The sequence below is a fragment of the Prionailurus bengalensis genome, chromosome D1, assembly GCF_016509475.1.
Source record: "Prionailurus bengalensis isolate Pbe53 chromosome D1, Fcat_Pben_1.1_paternal_pri, whole genome shotgun sequence".
In the NCBI taxonomy this organism is placed as follows: Eukaryota; Metazoa; Chordata; class Mammalia; order Carnivora; family Felidae; genus Prionailurus; species Prionailurus bengalensis.
The window spans coordinates 99625714-99650019 of NC_057346.1; the positions used below are offsets into that span (position 1 = coordinate 99625714).

The 24306-nt window shown below is 38.2% G+C and overlaps 1 protein-coding gene across 4 annotated transcripts in view; it reads left to right on the forward strand.

The window, feature by feature from the left end:
• The window catches only part of CD1H11orf49 (chromosome D1 C11orf49 homolog), a 197626-nt gene that overhangs the window by 41453 nt on the left and 131867 nt on the right, over nt 1-24306 (forward strand). For all 4 annotated transcript variants that reach the window (XM_043582454.1, XM_043582455.1, XM_043582457.1 and 1 more), the window contains exon 2: nt 7807-7909. In XM_043582454.1, the coding sequence (XP_043438389.1) occupies nt 7807-7909 (103 nt within the window). The remainder of the gene's footprint in view (nt 1-7806; nt 7910-24306) is intronic.

Consider the following 24306-nt stretch of genomic DNA (forward strand, 5'->3'; position numbering starts at 1 on the left):
TGTTAATTGTGAATTCATGATTTGGTAAGGGACACAGTTACTTAAACTAAAGATCATACTAGAAAAAAAATAGTTGGAGTAGAGAGGGTCTATCTGAACAATACACAAAGCACAAAAACCACGGTAAAATACTTTTGACTATATCAACATTTAAAATGTCTGTACAATGTAAGATACCACAAACAAATTAAAAGAAAAGCCATAAGATAGATATATATATATTTCCAACATATATAGAATTAGAAAAAAAAACTACAAATAAAGGAGAAGAAAGAAGAACCAGAGAGGAAAATGGGCAAAGGATACTGGCAGATTATTCACAGAAGAAGAAATACAAATAAACATGTAAATATGCTTAACTTAATTTGTACTTAAGAAGACTAAAGTAAAAACAAGAGTGAAAAGCTATTTTATAACTGTTAAATTGGCAAAATTACAAAGTCTTGGACCAAGGATAGTGAAAACAGATATTCTCATGGCTGGGAAGAATATAAATTGGAATAACTCTTTGTAAAGCAATTGTATATATGTAAGTAAACATGAAGATGAGGAGTAAGGGGAACCCTTGTGCAATGCTGGTGGGATGATAAACTGGTGCAGTCACTATGGAAAACAGTATAGAGGATCCTCAAAAAATTAAAATAGAACTAGCCTATGATCCAGCAATTCCATTTCTGGGAATACATCCAAAGGAAATGAAAACACTAAGTCAAAAAGATAACTGCACCCCAATGTTCATTGCAACATTATTTACACCAGTTAAGACATGGAAACAGCCTAAATGTCCATCAGTGGATGAGTGGATAAAGAAGTTGTGGTGTATACATATAGTGGAATATTATCCAGCTACAAAAAAATGAGGAAATCCAACCATTTGTAACAACATGGGCGGATCTTGAAGGTGTTATGTTAAGTGAAATAAGTCAGAGAAAGACAGGTACCGTATGATTTCACTTATATATGGACTCTAAAGAAAACAACAAATGAAAACTCAAACTCATTGAAGAAGAGATCAGACATGTGGTTGCCAGAAGCAGTGTGGGAGAGGGAATCAGAGGGAGGTGGAGGAGAGGCAGGGTGCAGATTTCTAGTTATAAGATAAATGAGGACTGGGGATGTAATGTATAGCATAATGACTATGGTTACCACTGCTGTATGATACATGGGAAAGTAGTTAAGAGAGTGAATCCTAAGAGTTCTCATCACAAGGAGAAAAATGTTTTTTCTTTTCTTTTTATTGTACCTATATCATGACTGTTAGCAAAACCTATTGTGATAATCATTTCATAATATTTGTAAATCAAACTGTTGCTCTCTATGCTTTAAACTTATAGGATGATGTTTGTCAATTATTTCTTAATAAAACTGGAAAAAACCCCACAAAGATATGTGCATTCTGTCACATGCCAATTTCATAGAAAAACTTCCACATATGCACAGGGAACCATGTACAAGAATGTTCAACACAGCAAGATTTGCTATAGTGAAAATATGAAAACAACTTAAATATTTATTAATAGAGAAATATTTGCCATTGAGAAATACTGCAAGGGTAAGTTGGTTCCGTATTATTTTATAAATGATCTCCAGACATGGTTGAGTGAAAAAAAAGCAAGGTTCAGAAAAATATGTGTCATTTATTTAAAAACAAAACTAAACCAAGCTCACAAATTATGTATTTTTTAACGTGTGCATACCAACCTGATAACAACTGTTGTCAATGGGAACAGGGATTGGTTTTTAGCTTTTTCTGTACTGTTGGAATCTTTAAAAATAATCACATGTGTAATTAGAAATAAACATTAAAAGAATAATTTAAAGACCATACAAATGCTTTTAAGTCTCTGGTTTACCAATTTAAGCTTCTTTTCTAGTATTTATAATGGATAGCCAGAATTTCTCGATAATACAGTGTAAAATGGGACACTTTGTAGGGTTTTGGATTTTTCTTATTTTGTTTTGCTTTTTGTTTTTGAGAGGTCGTGGGTTATAGTGGAAGAGTATAGGCTTTGGCATGCACACCTAGATCAGCCATTAGTTAAGACTTTGGCAGGTTCCTTAATCTCTCTGAGCTTCAAAAAAGTCTATTACTTACCTCATTGAGTTGTATAAGGATTACATGTACTGGCTTTCCTCGTTTCCCACCTCCTTTGGTCAGAGGAAATTGGTCTAGTGTGGTCTAAGATCAAAGATGGTCTTGTATGGGTGATAAAATATGTCACCAGAACTTACTGTATCCCTGCATCAGGACATCTGAGTAAAGATGGAGGATGGTAAATAATTAATTTTAGAGGCCTATTAACATTTTAAACGAGTAAGCCATCTATTTGCACTTCACAAGATCAAATCAAATCATGCTAGTGATTTATAAATGATCTTGAACTTGAAGCTTCTAAACAGTTTACATGACAAGTTGTGTGGTTAACAGGGTTACTTTTCTTATCTCAGAGAACAAACAGTCTTAATTTAATTCAACATGTGTGCCAGCCAGCATCTGAATCTCAAGAGGCTTCAAAAACTAAAATGTTTCTCAGGAGGACTCTGGCAAGGGAGGAAAAAGCCAGATTTAAAGTTGAATATATGTATATACTGTGCTTTTCACATATACTGCTGTTGCTTTTATGTGTATCTATTAATATCATATGTAGTAGTTCATGTGAATATTTTCCCAGTGAGACTTGTTTATTCTAGTATAGGGATTCTGTATTAAATAATAATAATAAAATGAGTGGCCTAATTAATGTAGGTGGAAATTCTAGGCCCCTCAAGCAATAATTTCTAAATGAGACCCTTTATTTGATTGCAAAACAAACAAGCTAATACTTTGATGGTATTTATGCTTGGGAAGAGAGTTAAAAAGAAATAGTTCTGGACTTTCCCCATGTAAATTAGAGCCTCTTGAGTAATTAGCAGTTAATAAGTGAATGCTTCCTACAAGTTTAAAGGTTATAGCTGAAATGGGCATATGATTATGTATATTATTATATGTGTAGGGTTTATATAACCCAAGAATCCTTGAAGATAATCTGTAAGCATCCTTGGTTGGGCAAACAGAACTTTAAGTGAGTGGGGGTGGCTTTTGTAAGTTGGCCGCTTGGTGGTTTATTAGTGTTGAAAACCTACTGTCTTGTGAGTTTTGCAATGGCTGGGAGTGGTACATAGTAACAACTATAGTGATAACAACAATAATAAAAATAATCGCTAATATTTATTGTGTACTTACTATGTGCCAAGCACTATGCCAAGATTATTACATATTTCATTTAATTCTCACTTTAAGCTTAGGTGAGGTACTATTCCCCAATTTTATAGAAAAGGGCAGAGAGATTAGGTAACTTACTTAAAATCAGAATTAATAAGTGCCAGCGCTAAAAATCAAATCCCAGTCAGCCTGACTTCAGAGTCCATGTTCTTAACCATTGAAAAACATTGCTGTGTCATTTTAATCTGTAGAATCAGTATGTAGCAGTATTGACATAATCATTAATGTGTTACTTTTTGTATATACCAAATATTTTCTAAAGAAGTAGTTCATTATCAGATATATCATTCTGTTTTTTTTTATTTTTTATTTTTTAACGTTTATTTATTTGAGAGAGAGACAGAGCATGAGCAGGGGAGTTGCAGAGAGAGAGAGGGAGACACAGAATCCAAAGCAGGCTCCAGCCTCTGAACTGTCAGCACAGAGCCTGACGCAGGGCTTGAATTCACGAACTGCGAGATCATGACCTGAGCCGAAGTCGGATGCTTAACCGACTGAGCCACCCAGGCAGCCCTAGGTATATCATTCTTAGAATCATACACATTTTATAGCAGGAATGACTGTGGTATAAAGAGATTAAGCCATCAGCAGGGGGCAAGTAAACAGAACCAAGAAGTTTCTGATCCACAATTGCCTTCCTTTGCAAGGTTCATATAACAATCATACAGTGTTACATATATTTCACTTTGATTTTTCAGTGCAGCATGTTGAAGTTATAAGTGCTTATCTCAGAGAGTGATGGTATCTGAGCAAGACAGGACCTTGGCCTTTGTGTGGATTTCAGAACAATAGAGCCTCATTGGTACATGCTGGAAAACTTAATCCCGGGCGTGTTGTAGGAATCACGGCAAAGCAGAAGAGGAAAAGCCAATCTGAAATGTTTTTCTTTTTCCAAGGAGGGCAGCTAAGGTGCCCAGATATCTTTGCCCTCTGGGGATGCAGGTGTGCAGTTTTTATTCTTTAATCATCACATAAATTAAAGCCTATTCCTTTGCATTTAAAAAATAATATAAAACGACACCCTGCATGTTTTATTGCCAGGCAAGAGCTTTGAACTTCTGTCTCATTGAAGTTTGATAAACTGCAAGGATCTTCCAGGGTTGGGTGGTGCACTTAACCACAGAGGGAACTTTGGACTGATAAGAGCTGCAGGTGAAGGAAACCACCGGGGAGTAGGGGAGTAGCGGTTAGAGAGAGCTCTTCGCTCTTGGCTTGTGAGAAATTCTCTGCACGGAGGAACTTTTCCCTGCCTTTCCTGGCTCTTCTTAAGCTGCTTCCCTTCACCCACAAATAAAAAGAGCACCAGGGCTTTCTGTTTCCACATTGTAAACTAGGAATAGGTGGGGTGAATATTTTGCAGTTCTTTATAAGAAATTTTGAAATTCGATGACAAATTCTGACTTCACACAAATGCTGATTGACATGCACACACACGCACACACACGCACACACACACGTAAACCACATTTTTCGGATGATTTTGCTATCAACCAATGCACCTGCCTTTGTGCTGTATGTAAAATAAAGATCGTATTTACTCGAAAACGGATTACACAAAATGTTAATGATGAGGCAGTGTGGCGTAGCGTTAGGAGCCTTGGTTCTTGTTGTGAGTCTTGGCTTTTCTTCTTACTAGCTGAGTGATCTTGAGCAAGCTACTTTAATTCTATAAATCTCAGTTCTCCCATTTGTAAAATGGAGGTACTCAAAATATGTATGTATCAGGATTGTGGTGAAGACTGAATAAAAGAATGCATGTTAAGACAAGAGTACAGTGTTTGGGATATTGTTCAGTGCATTGCACAGGTGCTTCAAGTTGGTATCTTTATTGTTACTGTTATTATATGTACTATTATTAAAATCTGTAAACATCAGATTTGTAGATGAATGTTAAACAGATATAGGCCTTTTTCTTCTTTCTTTCTTCTTTCATTCTTCCTTCCTTCTTCCCCTCCCTCCTTTCTTCCTCCCCCCCCCAACCTTTTTTTGATGCAAAGTAGTTTTCCAGAAAATCCCCCGCCCCAAACAGGACAAAAGTACTTTGATTCTAACTGCTCTGAAAATATTTCTCACTCAAAAGGCTTTCATATTGACATTTAGTTCCTGAAGCTAAGGAGGGGAAGCAGCAAGATTTTCAACTAAGTAAGAGCTCTTTCATTTTTACTGTGGAATCAAAACCAAAACCAAAATACCCCAATCCTGATTAGCCTTAGGTAGATCTAAGTAAAAAAAAAAAAAAAAAAGCCTATCTAGTCCAAGGAAGGGATCTTTTTGTAAGACTACGATAAGTGGGTAGAAAAAGGGAAGGAGAATACAAAGGTGACAGGGTCACTGATTTTAATGTGAGTTTGGCCTTTTTCTTCCCAATTTAATGTATATATTAAGGTAGAAAACAATGCCAGATATCAGCATGTATTATCTCTCCACTCTCAGTTTTGGCCATTTCTTGGAGAAATCGTTTTCCGGTTGGATGACCTGTTGCCTAAGCACTGATTTTGTTTTCACCTCTTTTTTGGAGGTGGGGGGCTAGGGAATGTTTGCAGTGCTTGATGGTTGTTAGCTTTGGGAAGTGCTCATATTGACAAAATAAGTCACAGAATGTAAACATGTCATTCATCTGGACACTAGGCCCATGCAAACGTGGTGAAACCTTAGGTCACCATGGTCAGATGAAGACTCTCCTGAATACAGCTTGGGTAGTTAAACTTACTTGCTTTATAAGTTTCACTGGACTGCCAGGACTTCAGGAATGTGGGTTTTTTGTTTTGTTTTGTTCTTTTGAGTTTATTTATTTATTTTTTGAGAGAGAGAGAGAGAGAGAGAGAGAGAGAGCACTTTCACACACACAAGCAGAAAAGGGGCAGAGAGAGAGGGAGAGAACCCCAAGCAGTATCCATGCTATCTGTGCAGAACTCAACATGGGGCTTAATCTCGTGAACCGTGAGATCATGATCTGAGCCAAAATCAAGAATCAGACACTTGACTGACCGAGCCACCCAGGTGCCCCTTAACTAGTGATTCTTAAACTTCAGGGTACATAAGAAACACCAAGGTACTTGTTAAAAATTACTGGGTTCCTTGAAAAGTACAGCATAGAGAATGTAGTCAATAATATTGCAGTAACGTTGTATGGTGACTACCCTCACTGTGGTGAGCATTGAGTATATGTAGAAATGTCAAATCACTATGTTGTACATCTGAAACAAACATAACATTGTATGTCAGCTATACTGCAATTAAAAAAAACCAAACTTAAAAAAAATTACTGGGCTCCAAGTAGAAATTTAAGGTCACTTAGTCTGGTATGGTGTCAGATTACAAATCTGCATTTTAACAGGGGATCTGAGGTGATTTCAGATCACGAAGTTGATTCACCATATTTTGAGAAAGGGTTAAATTATGTTTTTTCCCACACCTTCTTTATCAAGAAGAAAAGAGATGTAGATTAAATAACTATCCAAAATTAGGCTATAAAAGACAGAGCCATGATTCCAACCCAGGTCTGTCTAGTTCTAATACATAAGCCCATGATTAATTCACACATTTTCTAGTCACAACAAATGCAGAAAATGTGATTTCTGATAAATTGAGCCACACAGATTTCATGGTCCTAAGGTTAATAACTTATACCATGTGGCATGTGGGTGGCTTAGTTGGTTGAGCATCCAACTCTTGATTTCTGCTCAGGCTGTGATCTCAGCGTCGTGGGATTGAGCCCTCATCAGGTTCTGCATTGAATGTGCCCCTCTCCCCCACTCATGCTCGCTCTCTCTCTCTCTCTCAAAAATAAAAATAAAAGTAAACAACAACAACAACAAAATAACTTTTAAAGCATTACTGAAGTTTTCATTAAATTTCCTTAAACTTTTTCAGGGAACTTTTTTATTATTAAAGAATTGAGTTTTCTTTGCAAGCAGATCATCCATGTTTTGGGCATGGCATCACTGCTCCCTGGGTTAAGTTTCTGAGACATGCAGAAGTGGAAGAGGGTGGAAAGAGGCAGAAAGAAAAGAATGGTGTTAAATGGTGCTCAAGCTCCTCACTGTCATTAATGTCACCCTCATCACTGAAATGAAGAATGAAGGGTTGATATTACTACTAATAGCCAAGAGGTGCTTGGGTGGCTCAGTCAGTTAGGCGTCCAACTCTTGATTTCAGCTCAGGTCATGGTCTCGTGGTTGGTGGGTTTGAGCCCCACGTCAGACTGTGCTGGCAGTGCAAAGAAAGCCTGCTTGGGATTCTCTTTCTGCCTCTCCCCGTCTCTCTTTCTCTCTCTCTCTCAAAATAGATAAATAAACTTAAAAAAAAATTTTAAAAATACTAATAGCCAATCAGATGGCAATAGGTCATGTTCTACATTGTCTCCCATCCTACCCTGTGAGACCTTAGCTTAGTTAGGGCCAACAAATTTGGTTTGTCTATTCCAGTCCACTTTCTAGGGCAGAGCCAACATCTTGATGGACTTTTATGGCCTCCTAGTAGGACTAGGATGACTCATTTTCTATGTCTCTCACTTTCTTTTTTTATCTTCATTTTTCTTTCAGCCCAGCGACATGTCCTCACGTACATGGAAGATGCAGTGTGCCAACTGCTAGAGAACAAGGAAGATATTAGCCAGTACGGCATTGCCAGGTTCTTCACTGAATAGTAAGTACCTGAGTGCTTTGTCAATAGGGTGAGCCCAGAGAAGGCCCTTGGAAGCGGGCAAGGTACAGGAAGAATAGAGCAGGAAATTGTTGATTATGCAGTGGCACTGAATGCTTGGTTTTGGCAGGTCGGCTGAGGGCTGCCCAAACATGTTTTGGAATATGCCTTTGGTGCAGCTAGTTTTGTCCAGTGGTTAAGTCTCATGAGTGGTCATGACTATCGTAGCTCAAGAACTAATTGATCAGTTAGATCTGTTTCTTTAGGTCCCTCTTATAATTTTTAACTTTCTCCAGTATTCAGAATACTCCGTCTTGATTGCCTGTAGTCAGTGTTCCTTTAGCCTGTGTTTTTTTTGCAGCTGGCCTTTCTCATGGAAACGCTTGGGATGGTTTCCCTCTGCAGTTTTCTTCCTACAGGATGCTGTGTCAATCAGCTAATGATTTAAGAGTATTTATAGAGGCAGAAGAGCTTTCATAGTTTATGTCTTTGAAAGGTTGTGTTTCTTTGTAAAGCATGCTTGGAGTGTGTAAAAGTCAAAATGATTACTGCTTTTTTAATATCACAGAACTGTTTTTAGGCTGAAAGAGAATCCATTTTAAATACCTTGGTCTTCATGAAAGGATGTGCTAAAGAAATAGAAAATGTTATTTTGATTTCCAAAATGCCATCACATATTTGTGTAATCATTTGGGATCTCCTTCCCTTTTTTATGGTTTGCTGGGAATCTTCTAAGGAAGAGTAGCCTCTAACAGGCTTCTATTTCAGAGGAATCATGAGCTCAAGTCCATCCTCCTTGAAAACAGATTTTTTTCCTTTCTGTGCTCCACAGCCTCTTTGAAGATCAGACAGCTTTTCTAACAGCCTAACAGCCTAACAGCCTGGTTTGCTGTTAGGGGAATTCTTGACTCTCCCTAGCTCTTTTGCCAAGCTATAGGCCTTTCAAATAAAATCTAGATGTCTTATGGATTGGAATTTCAAGTCCCCAGGAAAAAGAGGCTCTGTAGGCACAGAGCTGGTCCCTTCTCCCAGTCCTCTAAAGGAGGATCAAGAAAGGAATTTTCCTTGTTCCCATGGTGTGGGCTGAAGCAAATGAGGTGGGCAGGGAATAAAGACTGAGATTGAATAGCTTTGCTTGCTCTTACAGAACTGACAAGCCTACGGGTCAAGTTTCTAGGCCATTTAATCTGTACCAGCACTCCTGAGACTTCTTGCCAAGTGAAATATGACTCTTCTGGGGGCAATGCTTCTTCCTGTTTTGTTTTGTTTTGTTTTGCCCATTTTACTCTACCTTCCTCCTCACCCCCACCATCTCCTGTATAAGTCTTTTTCCTGCCACGTTGGTTCCCTGAGGGCAGGCATCATGTCCTCCTCATCTTTGTGTTCCTAGTGCCTGGCATGATGTTTAGCACATAATAGATGGTAGGTGAATATTTGTTGAATACACAGCTGTATCTATATTTTAAGTTATTGCATACTATTTACTCTTATTCTTGATCATAATAAGTAATAAGGACTTTCTCTTGCTTTTTCTCCCTTTTTTGTTGATTCTTTTTGATAAAGCTCTCTATTCTGCCATATAAGAAGCTGTATACCATACATGTAGCACTCCAAAAGTGAACCCAGCTGGTCTCTATAACTGATACTGAACTCTGTAGAGCAAATAGTAAAGCTTATAACTGTTTCAAAATGCTATCGAATGCTATTAACTCTAGCTTTTATCCACCAGTACACTGTTGAAAAATATATTAAGATTTTCCATAGCACTGATAGAAATCTAGTTGCTAAGTAAGCTGTTTCTTGTCCTCAGGAAACTAAAACTTACAAGATGTGTGTGAGTGGCACACACCTGACACTTTTCAGAAATCATATTGGCCCAAGACAAGTTATTTTGGGAAATGAACTAGCATCAAAGCTCCAAACTCTTGGGGCACCTGGGTGGCTCAGTTGCTTAAGTGTCTGATTCTTGATTTCGGCTCAGGTCATGATCTCACAGTTTGTGGGATCAAGCCCCACATTGGGCTCTGTGCTGACAGTATGGAAACTGCTTGGGAATCTCTCTCTCCTCCACTCTCTCTGCCCTTTCCCCACTCGTGCTCTGTCTCTCAAAATAAATAAATAAACTAAAAACAAAAACGAGCCAAAAAATCTTAAAACCAAAAAACAAACAACCAAAAAACTTGAAAGGTGCAGACATACGATGAAATTGAAGGTGGTATTTGGTAGACAAGGAGACCTGGGTGGTAAAAGCTCCTGATTTTCTTTGATTATGAATTTTATTTATCCAGTGAAAATCCTTCTTCCTTAGGCCTCAGTTTTGTACCAATTCGTAGCAGTATAATGTAGGGAAAAGAGCAGTGCCCTAGGAAGAAGAGTTCCTTATTCTTAACAGTCCTCACTCTATAATCTTGGGCAATTTCTGCAGTTTTCTGGGCTTCAGTTGCCACAGCTATGATATAGGTATAATAAAATCTGTTGTTCTAATAATAATAACAATGTAGCAATTATACACTATAATGAGCAGTTTTTAATGAAACTCGTACTGTGTCTCAGCCACTATAATTCTTTGAAGTAGGTACTATTATTATCACCTCTGTTTTATAGATAAGGAAACCAAGGCTCATAAAGGTTAAAATAGCTTCTTTATATTCACAAGCTAGTAAGTGACAGAGTTGGGATCACAAACTCGTTAAGCGACAGCGTTGGGAATCAAGTCTTGTCTGGAGTATTTCAAAGGCTACTATTCTCTACTGCCTCTAAGTCACTATACTGCCTAACATTGCTAGAGACCTACCCAGATCGTTTTTGGAGGTCTCTTCTAGCTATAGTTTCTAAATTCTTTGAAATTTCCTTTATGAACTATACTCCACAAAGGTTATCACATAACCTTGTCTGGTGACCTTAGCTCATTGCCATTTAAATGTTTAGTATTGGCCTTCTTAGGGGATACAATTGGAACTGTCTCTAAACAATAGGAAGCAGGATTTTTTAGAAAATATATTAACAGTACACTTCCATCTCTCAGTTTCAAGTTCATACCTTGGGATTTTCGTGCACTTAATGATGGATGATTTACCTATAAACAATGATAAAAGTACTCTTTCAAATTGTTTTTGGAATGCTTTTCTGTTGATTTTCTTCTGTGGGTCTGCTTGTCTTCTCACCTGCGCTGTCATTCCTCAGTTGTTGGTGTTTTCCAACAAATCCATGATTGTTCCAGCAAATCTGCGTAAGCTGCAAAACACAAGGAGCTAAGCTGTACTGTGTGTGTATGTCTGTAAGACTGTGAGCTCTTTAGATCATATTCCTCTGGACACTCTTGAAAGAAGGATACTAAATCCCAGAGGATTTTCTTTTATGTCGTATGCAACCTCTACCTCTGAATGTTGTCTTTCAACCAGTGGAAGGTAAAAGGAATTAATAGCAAGAGGTGCCACTCTAAGAATAGACCAAGTGTCAGCACGGGGTCAGGACCTCTGAAGAAGTACATCCAAGAAAATGAGGCCAGAGTAGCTGTAACTTAGAAACCACAGCAGAGTGTGACCAGGTTCTTGTGGTAAAGATAAAATGAGAAATGTGGTTTTTCAAGACATTGGAAAATAATGATGAGAGAAAACCAGGCTGAAATCTGAGAATTCCTATCAGGATTGGGAACTATTCTTCACAGGCTAAATTGATAGTTACAACACTGTGGCATCAGGGAGCTTGACCTCCACATACTAATATAGAAAAGAATGATGCTCTGTGGTCTTGGTTGGTGGGCCCAGGAGGGCTCTTTCTTATGATCAAGTGTCTTGTTTTTGTTTCTTTTTCAATGATGGTTTTAGCTTCTTGGGGATGCTTTCATGATGACTGTTTTGGTTGCAAGTACACAGATTACCTTCATTGATAGAGGTTTATTTTAAGGCTATGTAAGAATATAAGACAGCATTCACCCATGAATTCATTCCATAATTATTTTTGAGTACTTACTATGCACCTATGTGTAGTAGGCAGTGGAGCTATAGTAGTGAGCAAGATAAATAAGGTGATTCTTGTCATGGACCTAAGGGGTTAGTGAGGGAGATAGTCAATAAATAAGTAAACTGATGAGGACAATAGCAAAAGCTGATAGGTAATAAATACTTGCTGTGTGCTAGGCGCTGTTCGAAGCATTTCAAATGTATTATTTCATTTAATTCTCCCAATACTATGAGCTGGGGTTTTAATATTCTCTTCATTTTTTTACACATCAGGCAATGCAGGTGCACAAAAGTAACGTTCCCAAGGTTACACAGCTGATGGCCATATCAAGGCAAATAACACGGAAGTCACTAGGGTGATGTGATATACAGGATAGCCAGGAAGACTTCTTGGAAATGGCATTTGAGGGCTTCTCCCAGGGATGATTGGCTCATCGCATTGAAGAGCCAATAAGTTATGTCTGTTCAGGTGACTCACCTTCTTTTTGTCTACCTTTGTTATCTAAGCTTTCCAAAAAAATCATTTGATTGATTGTATTTCCTGCTACCCAGAATGGAATAACCGTAATAGGCAGTGATCCGGGAAAAGCCACGTTACAAGTAATTGGCTTCCCTATGCATCAATCATTTATCATAAGGGAAAGTAATAAAATAATTAGACATAAAAATTACCTGTGTTGTCTAATATCTAATAGAAATATGAAGATTGAAATCTTAGTGTTTAGAAAAAGAGCATTAATAATTATATCTTGATATATATTAATCATCAGAATTCACTTGGCAATTTGCATACCTCTTTTTATATACTCTTGCAGTAAAAAGCACTGGCATCAAATCCTCCCTTCTTTATTGTTTTGATTAGAATAAATCCGTGAAATGTGAACACTAATTCACTCCTGGAGACAAAAAGGAAGTTCCAAGAGTGCATATTCCTAAATCACTTAAAATGTAACTCTAATGAAAACAACCCATGATTATAAAATATGTATTGTTTCTTCCTTTTTTAAACAGGTGCTCTAAGCCCTATGAAAGATGACCCACTTCTCTCCTAGGTAATCTAGAACAGTCAGAGTATAAGCTTGCAGTTCTAAAGTTGGCAGATTTTTTAAGATTATCCATCATCCAGGATTTAAGTAATGTTTTGGGTTCTCCTTGTGCCCATGGTAACAAAGGAGCAGTTTTGGAGCAACAAGAAACACATCAGAACAAATCAGGACTTCATGGATTTCCAGGTTCATAGCTTTGAATGAGGGATGGACTTGAGACTTCTCTGGGCCATTTCTGCTCCATGTTTTCCCTTCTTATTGTTGTTAAATTGAGCCAAATGTGCTGTGGTGAAGTAATGGTGACTAATCCTATTATAGGCTTCTTCAAAAGGGTATTGCTTCTCCCTGCAAACCACCCCCCCCCATCTTTTTTCCATAGTTCAGTTCTTAGCTGGAGTTGACACACTATAACAGAAAATGACCCATTTCTCATTGTCAGCATCTGGATTCTCACAGACTGAGATAATTGCCAAGAATAGATTTTGCCTTGAGCTGGAGCAATCCTGTCCTCACTGTTATTGGCTCAGGCACTTCTGTTAAGATGTCATTTGTAAAACCTATAGAGGATTCTGGTTCTTTTCTATGTTACCAGGGGTATCCTATAGCAAAAGTACTCCAGAGAGACATAGTGGTGAGTAGAGAGTCACCAAAATCGATTTTGAAACTTAAAAATCCAGGTTCATCAAGGATATAAGCAGCTGCTTACTTGCTTAGAATCCGTCACTCTCTTCAGTCCCTTCATGTTTTGATTACAGGAAAACCATCCAGCAGCACTTGACCTGGTAATTGAGGAAGCCATTTCACAGCCCACTGGTCCCCTGACTCATTTAGAAGTCAGAGTCAAAGGTTGTGGAAGTAATAATTGGGCCCAGATTCTCCCTGTCAGGAGAGACCTTACTTCCCCACCTCTTCCCTTCTGCAAGTTAAGAGAAACTTAGCTGTTGTGAAACCATTCAGTAAGAGGAAATGAAGGAACTCCATCCTTGGCTGAAGTATTCTCAAGAACAAGTGATATTATTTCTGTTTTCATGGGAGCTGCTTTTATAGCTAGCTAGTATAAAATTTAGGTATAATTTTCTACCCAAAAATATTTCCCCTTAGAGAAATTACTTGACTTCTTTTAATCTATAAGCAATACAAAGAATCTTTACTTGGTCCAATCCACGTGCTGATCTTTCTTCTCATTCCACCGCTCTGATAATTCCCCGAGTCCCTCTCTGGAAATCAGGTAGACACACACAAATGTGAATGAACAGATCAGTAGCGCTATTAGAAATGTGAAATAGCTCATCAGAAGTCAAGAAACTTTAGTTCATCAACAGCAGAATCATTTAAATTCAACAGTGTTTCTAATTTCTTCCATAATTTGCTTAGAATCTAGAAGATCTGTGGTGCTGGCAGCACAGGCCTGGCACAAGAGCAGGAAAGAATGACACATTCTGGCACCTTTAGCCAGAAGGTCTTTAATGAACTGGGATGGGGGTGGCGGGGATGGAAGGGAAGGCGGAGGGACAGTGAGGATTTTGGCAGCCACACAAAGATTCTTCTTCCCTGAGAAAAGTGAAATGAAAGTCAAATGAAGCTTCTCTCTGTTACTATGATTTGCTAAGATGTTTGTCTGTCTCTCAGCTTCCAGCCCCATGGCAGGTGCATCTTTACAGTCAGTGACTTCCCCACAAAACAAATTGTTTCTCAGGATCCCTCAACAGGGGTCATGTCCAACCAATTTCCTGCCCAAGGCCATAACTGTGATTCCTTCTTTCAACTATCAGATGCAGTCTGACCAGCACAGTGGAAACCATCTTACCAGAAAATGTCACGAGCATGTACATTTACATTAGGGACACGTTGACCTGAGTTCTGGCTGAGTTCTGGGGCTGTGACAGTCAGTAATGCTGTTTCTGGGGTGGCCACAGAAGCAGCCTGGAGTTCATCCCTTTGTCATTAAATAACATCAACAGCAAATGTCTTTGTTAATGTCCTTGTGTTATATTTTCCAGGTCGAGATCATGCTAGGGATAATAATACCTATCTCACAGGGTTGTTGTACAAATGAAGTAAAATGACATGTATAAAATGGCTGGTTATCTAGAATTCATTCTTATTTTCAAATGGTCTTAGAATTGAAGATTTTGAGGACTTTTTAGTCTCTCTTGTCTTCTGTAATACCTCTTGCTTACTCTGCCTTTTGTGTGCTTTTTTGGAGATTAAAGACATTTGATGATTTTCTGCATCACCATTAGCCATTTAGTGTTAGCCACTTTACTCATCATTTGGTTCATTCAGAGAAAGGTCTAGGAAAGCTTTTCTGTCTTCCCTTTTCTCACCACTAAGCCATTTTCTCACTTCCTGGCTATACCCTCTTCTCTCTGGCTGCCAAGATGAAAAACTTCAAGGTGTAATAGGAGACCTGAGCTAGTCAAGTCTATCCAACTTGCATTGTTCCTACTCTAAGCTCTAGCGGTACAGGGATGTGCTCAGGGTAATGAAAAGCAGACGTTCTCTGCTGAGGTCATGGCTCCTCATGCTGGCAGCCTGCTGCAGGAAGCTGTTTATCTGTGCTTGCTGAGCCAAACTCCAGCCTCCCAACAGTTGGAATGTATTGAGAAACCACAGAGCCCAAAGAGACAATGTTACACAGGCAGTTCCAGGCAGGGAGAGTATATTTACACCATACAAGCGATACAAGCTACAGTTTACATGTGTGGGGATAATTGCTCATCTGCACACTCTCAAACTGCACCTTCTATGCAATATATATGCCCTCTCAAGGGGGTTTAACCAGGAGAATTGTACTGCTGTATCCAAAATGCCCCAAACACCTACTATAGTACTTGCCATAAGGAAAAAGAGGTATTATAGAAAATTTGATGTAAAAACCACCTTTTTAAGGTAGTGTTTTTCTGAGTCAAATTTGATGCTTAGAATCTTGAACCATACAGAGCCCGTCTCTAAAGCATCCCATAACATTGTTCCTTGCATGGTTTTTCCAACTACATGTTTTTCTTATCTCTTTACCAAAACATCAAGTATCGTTATAGTTTCAAATGTGACTGTAAGATATGGTCCCTTGCCTAGAAGGGGATGTAATCTGCTTAAGGAGATAATGCTTACTGATTAGCAAACAATGAGAGAGCCATTTCAAGACCTTATACAATGGCACTAAGTTGTGCTCTGAGGTCTGAGAATAAGGAGAAATAATGGGTACTAGAGAAGTTAAATGAGGCATCATAGAAGAGTGTGTCTTGACTTGTGTGATGGTTAATTTTATATGTCATCTTGATTAGGCTAGGGTATGCCCAGGCAGCTGGTAAAACATTATTTCTGAATAGTCCTGTGAGGGTGTTTTCAGAAGAGATTAGCGTTTGCATTGGTAGACTTTAAAGAAGATCCACTCGCATCAGTGTGGGTGGGCATCACCCTGTTCCTTGAGGACCTGATTAGAACAAAAAGGTAGAAGAAGAGTGAATTTTTTGTTTGGTTTTTTGTTTTTTGTTTTTGTTTGGCTTTAGCTGGGACATCCATTATCTCCCACCTTCGGACATCAGTGCCTTTGAATTTAGACTAGAACTTACATCATTGTCCCTCTGATTCTTGGGCCTTTGGACTCAGACTGGGACTTAACACCACTGACTCCCCTGGCTCTTAGGCTTACAGACTTGGATTGAATTACGCTTCTGACTCACCTAGTTCCCCAGATTGCTGATGGCAGATCATGGGCCTTCTTGGCTTCCATACTCACGTGAGCCAATTCCATGATAACATAAGCTAACTCTCTTCTTGTATATACAGTTTACCCTTGACCAGCACAGGGTTAGGGATGTCAATCCCCAACACAGTCAAAAATCCATTTATAACTTCTGACTCCTTGAACAACTTTACTAATAGCCTACTGTTGACCAGAAGCCTAAACAGTTGATAACACAGTTGATTAACATGTGTTTTATATGTTATATTTACTATATTTTTACAATAAAGCTAGAGGAAAGAAAATGTTATTAAGAAAATCACAAAGAAGAGAAATTTCAGAGTACTGTACTATAAAAAATCTGTGTATAAGTTGACCCGCACAGTTCATATTTGTGTTGACCAAGCATCAACTGTATGTATGTATCTACTGCTGGTTCTGTTTTTCTGGAGAACACTGACTAATACAACCTGGAAAGGTGAATAGAATTTGGATAAGCAAACAAGAAAGAAATATTTTTATGTGACATGAAAGTACTATAGCATAGTGGTTAACAACCCAGACTTTGCAGTCAGATCTATGTGTGAGGGCCTGCCACTTACTAGTATGTGAGCTTATGCAGGTTGCTTAGTCTCATCTATAAAAGAGAGAGACTCATATATAAAATAGAAAGGTCCACGTTGCGTAATTATTGGAAGGATAATGAATATAAAGTGCTTGGTATTCTATCTATGATGTACTAAGTGTTGAATGAATGGTAGCTACTGCCACTGTTGTTGTTTGTGCATTCAACAAATATTTATCGAATGCCTTTGTGTTAGTCAGTATTCTAGACACTGGGGGATACAGCAATGAAAAACAGATTTAAAAAAATCCCAGCTTTCATGGAGCTTCCCTTCTGACATTAGCTTTCATTCTGAAACTGTATTTTACCTTTTTTCCTCTTGTAATAATTTTAGACATATAAAAAAGTTGTAAAAATAACATAGAGTTACCATATCCCTTTCACCCAACTTCCAGTAATGTTAACATCTTCTCTAACTATAGTATAATTTTGAAAATCAGTTCATTGAAAACTATTAACTATCTATGGACATTATTAGAATTTGCACCTTGATTTTTGAAGGGTAATTTTTTCTGGTATAAGTTCTAGGTTGGCAGTTATATTAGTACTTTGAAGACACTATTCCATTATCTTCTAATTTCTGCTGTTTCTGTTGAGAAGTATCAGTCATTCTTACACCTTTGAAAAATAATCTGTCCTTTGGCTACTCCTTGGATATTTCTCCTTGGTCTTGGTTTTTGATAGTTTTACTACAAGGTGCCTAGGTTTGCTTTTCTTTATATTTAAACCACCTAGGGTTCTTAGTGCTCCTCAAACCTGTAATTTGATGTCTTTTATCAGTTTTTGAAAGTTCTCAATTTTTAGCTTTTCAGATTTGCTTCTGTTCCACTATCTTTACTCCTTCTGGGATTCCAATTATACAATCCAATTATATAAACATTAGACCTCTTATGTACTTCTCTGCATTTTTCATCATTTTGTCTTATATGGTTCCTTATGGATATTTTTTTCTGACCTATTTTCCAGTTCATTAATTCCCTTTTCATTTATGTGTAATTTGCTGTTAAACCCATGTACTGAGTTATTAATTCCAATTCATGTTTTATTTTTGTGTTTTTTTTTTTTAATATCTTACTGTAATACTTTTAATCAGTCTGTTTTAAATACAAAAGAGGGGGAAAGTTGCAAGCTGGGGGAAACTGTGAATGTTGAAAGTGAGTTTGAAAAACCTTAGGATTTGTTTATTAGTGTTTCTCATACTTCTCTTAGTCTTGCTTCCCGTAGTACATCTTCGTTTTTCTTTTTTATTCCCAGTAGTGAAGATTTTATTATTTATTAAAAATTTTTTTAATGTTTATTTAATTGAGAGAGAGAGAGAAAGAGAAGGGGAGGGGTAGGAAGAGGGAGACACGGAATCTGAAGCAGGCTCTAGACTCTGAGCTGTCAGCACAGAGCCAGATGGGGGCTAGAATTCATGAACCGTGAGATCATGACCTGAGCTGAAGCCAGACGCTTAACTGACTGAGCCACCTCAAGCACCTCAAAGATTTTAATTTACTTTACTTTCTGTAGTTTATTATGAAAACCTTATATAGTTTAAAACTACTATTTTAGTTTGTTTATTAGAGGCTTTTTTTTTTTTAAGAGGAGTTTTAGGATCACAGCAAAATTGAGAGGAAGGTAGAGATTTCCTATGTATCCCTGCCCCCAAAATGCAAAGGCAACATTTATTTTTATTTTTATTATCATTACCAACATCTCCTACCAGAATGGCATATTTGTTACAATTGATGAACCTACATTGACAAAGCACAATCACCTAAAGTTCACAGTGTACCTTAGTGTTCTCACTCTTGGTATTGTGCATTCTATGGGTTTGGACAGATGTGTAATGACATATGGCCATCATTATGGTATCATACAGAGTATTTTCACTGCTCTAAAAATTCTCTGTGTTCTTCCTGTTTATCCTGTCTTCCCACCCAATTCCCAGCAACCACTGATCTTTTTACTGTCCTCATAGTTTTGCCTTTTCCAGATATTGTATACTTGAAATCATACAGTTTATAACCTTTCCTATTTATTTATTTATTTATTTATTTATTTTTAAACTTTTATTTATGCAAGTAATCTCTACAGTCAGTGTGGGGTTTGAACTCACAACCCTGAGATCAAGAGTTGCATGTTCTTCTGACTGAGCCAGCCAGGTGCCCAATTATTGTATTTTTTAGTTCAAGAATTACCATTCAGTTTTTTTATGGTTCTTTACAAATTTTTAGCCTTCATTTTCTTGAACATGGTAAAGCAAGCTTATTTAAAAGTCCATAATTCAAAATCTGGATTCCTTATGGGTCTGTGTCTATTACCTATTCTATCTCTTGAGTTTTTACTCCATTGTCTTAAATTGTAGTATACTGTTTTCCTTCAGTTGAGTGTTGTACTTTGTATATGAAAAATTCTAGAGATAACGTAAAGCCTAGAATGCTATTATCTTTCTTCAGAGAGGATTTATATTTGCTTCTGACAGATGGTTTGAACACTAGCAATCCTGGATTACCTCAATCCAGTCAAGGGGTTGGAATAATTTGAAGCTAGGCTTAAGTATCAGGGAGGGCTGATCTATTTTTAAATTTTGTTTTTTAACGTTTATTTATTTTTGAGACAGAGAGAGACAGAGCATGAATGGGGGAGGGTCAGAGAGAGAGGGAGACACAGAATATGAAACAGGCTCCAGGCTCTGAGCTGTCAGCACAGAGCCGGACGCGGGGCTCGAACTCACAGACCGCTAGATCATGACCTGAGCCAAAGTCGGCCACTTAATCGACTGAGCCACCCAGGCGCCCCATGGGCTGATCTGTTTTTAGATATAGCCTTTCAGGGTGCCAACCAGATCCTTAGGGATATACCACAGTCCCTCCACCTAGTCTGGGTGGGTTCTGAGCTCCAGGTTTTTGACTGCCAAGCCTCAAGAGTCATTTGAAAATTCAGGAGCTTAACATTAATTAAAAACTATTACCTGTTCAGTCTATCATCTTCCTCTTTCAGGACCAGCAGAAGCCTGTGAAACTACTAGTGGGTGTCATGATATCTTATTTTTGAAGGGGTGGTGAGTATAAATGAGACTATGAGGTTCTGGGCTAACTTTAATGTAATATGAAAATATTTGAGGTTTCTGGGGCACCTGGGTGGCTTAGTCAGTTTAGCATCCAACTTCAGCTCAAGTCATGATCTCACAGTTCATGAGTTTGAGTCCCACACTGGGTTCTCTGCTATCAGTGCAGAGCCTGCTTTGGATCCTCTGCCTCCCTCTGTCTCTGTCCCTCCCCACTCAGGCTTTCTCTCTCTCTCTCAAAAATAAATAAAAATATTTTTAAAATGTTTGAGGTCTGTATTACTGACAAAATCACACATGCTGCTAATTCTACTACACACACACACATATATATATACACATATATACATATATACACATATATGTATGTGTGTATGTGTGTGTATATATATATATATATATATATATATATATATATATATAAAGGGAAATACTAAATTCCAGTTAATGGTTTATAAAAATAAAGATGCAATCTTTTTCTGTCCAAGTTTGTGCATTCCTTTAATTCAATCCATGGACTCTTCTGTTTAGAATTCCTGTTTATGGGGAGAAGTGGCACCAAATGCTAGGCTAACTTCTCTGGGTTTTATTCTCCTCTCATAACTTGGCCTTGTCATTCTTCATTTGCCTTGGTGGCTCTCTCATACTTCAAACAGATGCTTTTAATAATTCATCTAGTTTTCCTCAGCCGGAAATGTTGGTCTAAATTACCTAGTCTACCTTTATTGTAAAAGGAAGTATTTTCGGACTTTTGTTCTAGAAGAATGTAATTATATTAGCAGAAGTAGAAAATACACACAGAAGGAGGTCGTAAAGGAGTCTAAATTGACTTGTGGAGGACTAGTCCATGTTGAAAAGCAACAAACAAAGAAATATATAATTAGGATAGGGCCGGTTTACGGGAGGCTCAATTATGTTGAAATAAGAAGAAAGACAAAAGATAGCACCTTGTAAAGGCTGAGAACTAACACTATGTCACTTCTAAGGCTAAGTCACAAAAGGCCATGTAGATTGTGCCTTGGTCTCTGGGAACTCACTTTTCAGACATTCCCTCTCGGGAGTTACCAAAGATTCTATTGACCAGTTGCCAAACTTTAAGAAGCCCAGCTATAAGTTTGGTCTTCGAGTCTAGGTGTCTGACATGTGAGGAAGAAGCTTCTACATAATTTTATCCCTAAAAAATAAATGGCTGATTCAAGTCTTCCCAATTCAGGTCCAGACATATAGTAGAGACAAGCTATCTCTACTGTACTCTGTATATTTTCTGACCTACCGAATCCATGAGTATAATAAAACTTATTTTTTTTGTGCCACTAAGTTTACTATGGCTTGTTGTGCAGCAATAGATGATTGGAACAAAATTTGTTATTGGGAGTGAGGTGCTACAGTTACAAAAACCTCAAACATATGTCATTGGCTTTGAGACCAGACAATAGGCAGAAACCAGAAGGACCTTGAGGAGACTGACAGTGGAAGTCTGATGGGCCTCAAGTAGACATCTTTAAGAAGATAAAACTGAGAGAATGAATACATACAAATATCAATGTACTTGCTTCAGTCAGAGTCCTGGCGGTTAACAGATAATACATTTAAGAAGGGTAGCTGGCAGTGGGGTGGGGGGGTGCTGGGTGGCTCAGTAGGTTAAGCATCCATCATGATCTCACAGTTCGTTATCAAGCCCCACACTGGGCTCTGTGCTGACAGTTCAGAGCCTGGAGCCTGCTTTGGATTCTATGTCTCCCTCTCTCTCTGCCCCTACCCCTCCTCGCACTTACTTTCTCTCTCTCTCTCTCTCTCTCTCTCTCTCTCTCTCTCTCAAAAGTGAAGATTAAAAAATAAAAAATAAAAAAAAAAGAAAGAAAGAAAAGAAGGATATCTGGGGAAAGTTTTAAAAAGAGAATATTTACAAAGGTGTGGAAAGGATTAAGAGAAAGTGGATTACCCCAGAGCTAGCAACAGTTAAAATCTGTTATTACCCCAAGCCTGAAGAGACAAGTGGAGGGAGTGGTTTCTTGAATCTAGAAAGAGTAGAAACCATCTAACATAAGCTGTGACCTTCAGTAGAGGAACAGAGCCAACCCCAACCCACAGCTGACTGGCAGGAAGAGAATACAATACCCCAAGCTCATTCTGTCTCCTCCCACCCTTCAGTCTCTTGCCAATACCTCCCTCTGGCTTTAACCCAAATGAGAAGCTACAGCAAGGGAGTCTATGGACTAAAACCTATACAGATCAGGGGCGTCTGGGTCACTGAATTGGTTAGGCGGCTGACTTTTGATTTCACCTCAGGTCATGATCTCAGGGCTTGTGGGTTCTAGCCCTGTGTTGGGCTCTGTGCTGACAGAGCAGAGCCTGCTTGGGATTCACTCTCTCCCTCTCTCTCTCTGCCCCCCTCTCCCCCAAGATCAAGAATTGCATGCTCTTCGACTGAGCCAGCCAGGTGCCCAGTGGACTGCCTATCTTTTTCTAGCTACCTACAGTAAAATGTGAGAGAGATGAACTAAAGAGTAAACCATTTTGTTTTCAAGTAGAATTTAGAGGAAATAGAGCTCAGGACAATCTTTCAAACCAGCAAAAACTATTCAAAACTAAGAAACTGCCTTAAGACACAGATCAAATCCAGAGTGGTAGCACAGAAATGTGGTCTAAGGGTAAAGATGAACCCTTTGTTAAAACCTTAGCAAGGGTTCTAGCTGGAGCCTCATAGACTCTTTCAGATGGCCAGTAGGCCTAAGGATCTAAAGGGTGTTGTCCCACAGCAGCCTGATAGGGAGCCCAAATAGGGAAGAGCCAGTCTCAACGAGATTCGTGGACAAACCCCAATAAAGTTAATAGAAAAACCATCACCATCGTTTTTAAGAGAATTGTATTTATGGAAACCTCACTAGCTTGGACTAAAGAAGATATAAATAATACAAAATAAAAAGTGGCCTTTGGACCCTCAGACTTCTACAGGCAGGAAGCAAGCTGAGAAAGCTATTCAGCTACAAACAGAGACTATGATTTGTGGAAATAAAAGTATGTTTCAGAAGATGAAACCGAAAGCCCAGAGTACACAATCAAAAGCCATGGAAAGTGTTTACCAGGGAGAAGTACTAGGCTTAAATCAAGGAAATAAGACATGTGGGTGGATGGATTTCAGAATTGCAACAAATCAACGATTACTATATTGCCTCCCATTCTCCCCCTTTTTGGATGGAAGTTTATTGTGGTTATCCTATCCCTTTATTACCATTTACATACTGGGCATGTGAGAGCATGCCTGTCTCTTTAGTTTATAGGTGTTCAGAATGAGGAATTATACAAGGAGCTGTACCCAAGAAATTGTACTTGAGGAACTTCCTCTATACTTGGACTTGATATATATGTCAAGGTCCTAGAATTTGGGTTGATGCTAAAATGGAATTAGACTTTTGGGGTCTCAGTGTGTAGGGGGTATTCTGCATCTGGGAAGAATATAAATTGTTGTGACCAGACGGCAACTGTGGCTGATTATATTTTCCAAAGATAGCTGCACCAGTATCTCTTGTCCCATGTGATCTACAAAGTGATCTTGCCATGCCCCCGATAAAATACGGAGTCTGAGTTTTTACAGAGACGTGCCTTCATGTGCACCCACATTCATTCACTGTGCTAGGCTTATAAGGATCCTTTTAATCTGGGAACGTCATGCCTTTCTATTCTGAGAAGTTTTCTTCAATAGTTTTTCCTCCCTCCATTTTCTCTGTTCTTTCAAACATCCTGTCAACTTACATATACACACATACATATGTAATTTTATATAAATGGTATCATACTACACATGTTGTTCTGTTTAACTTTTATTTTTCAGATTACATAGGCTGGTTATCCTTTAAGATTTATCAAATAAGACATTGAATATTTATCAATTAATATGGCATTTTAACATATCCAATCATTATACTGACATATATAAAATCTTTAAGCTATTTCTCACACCCTTTTTTTTTAATATGAAATTTATTGTCAAACTGGTTTCCATACAATACTCAGTGCTTATCCCTCC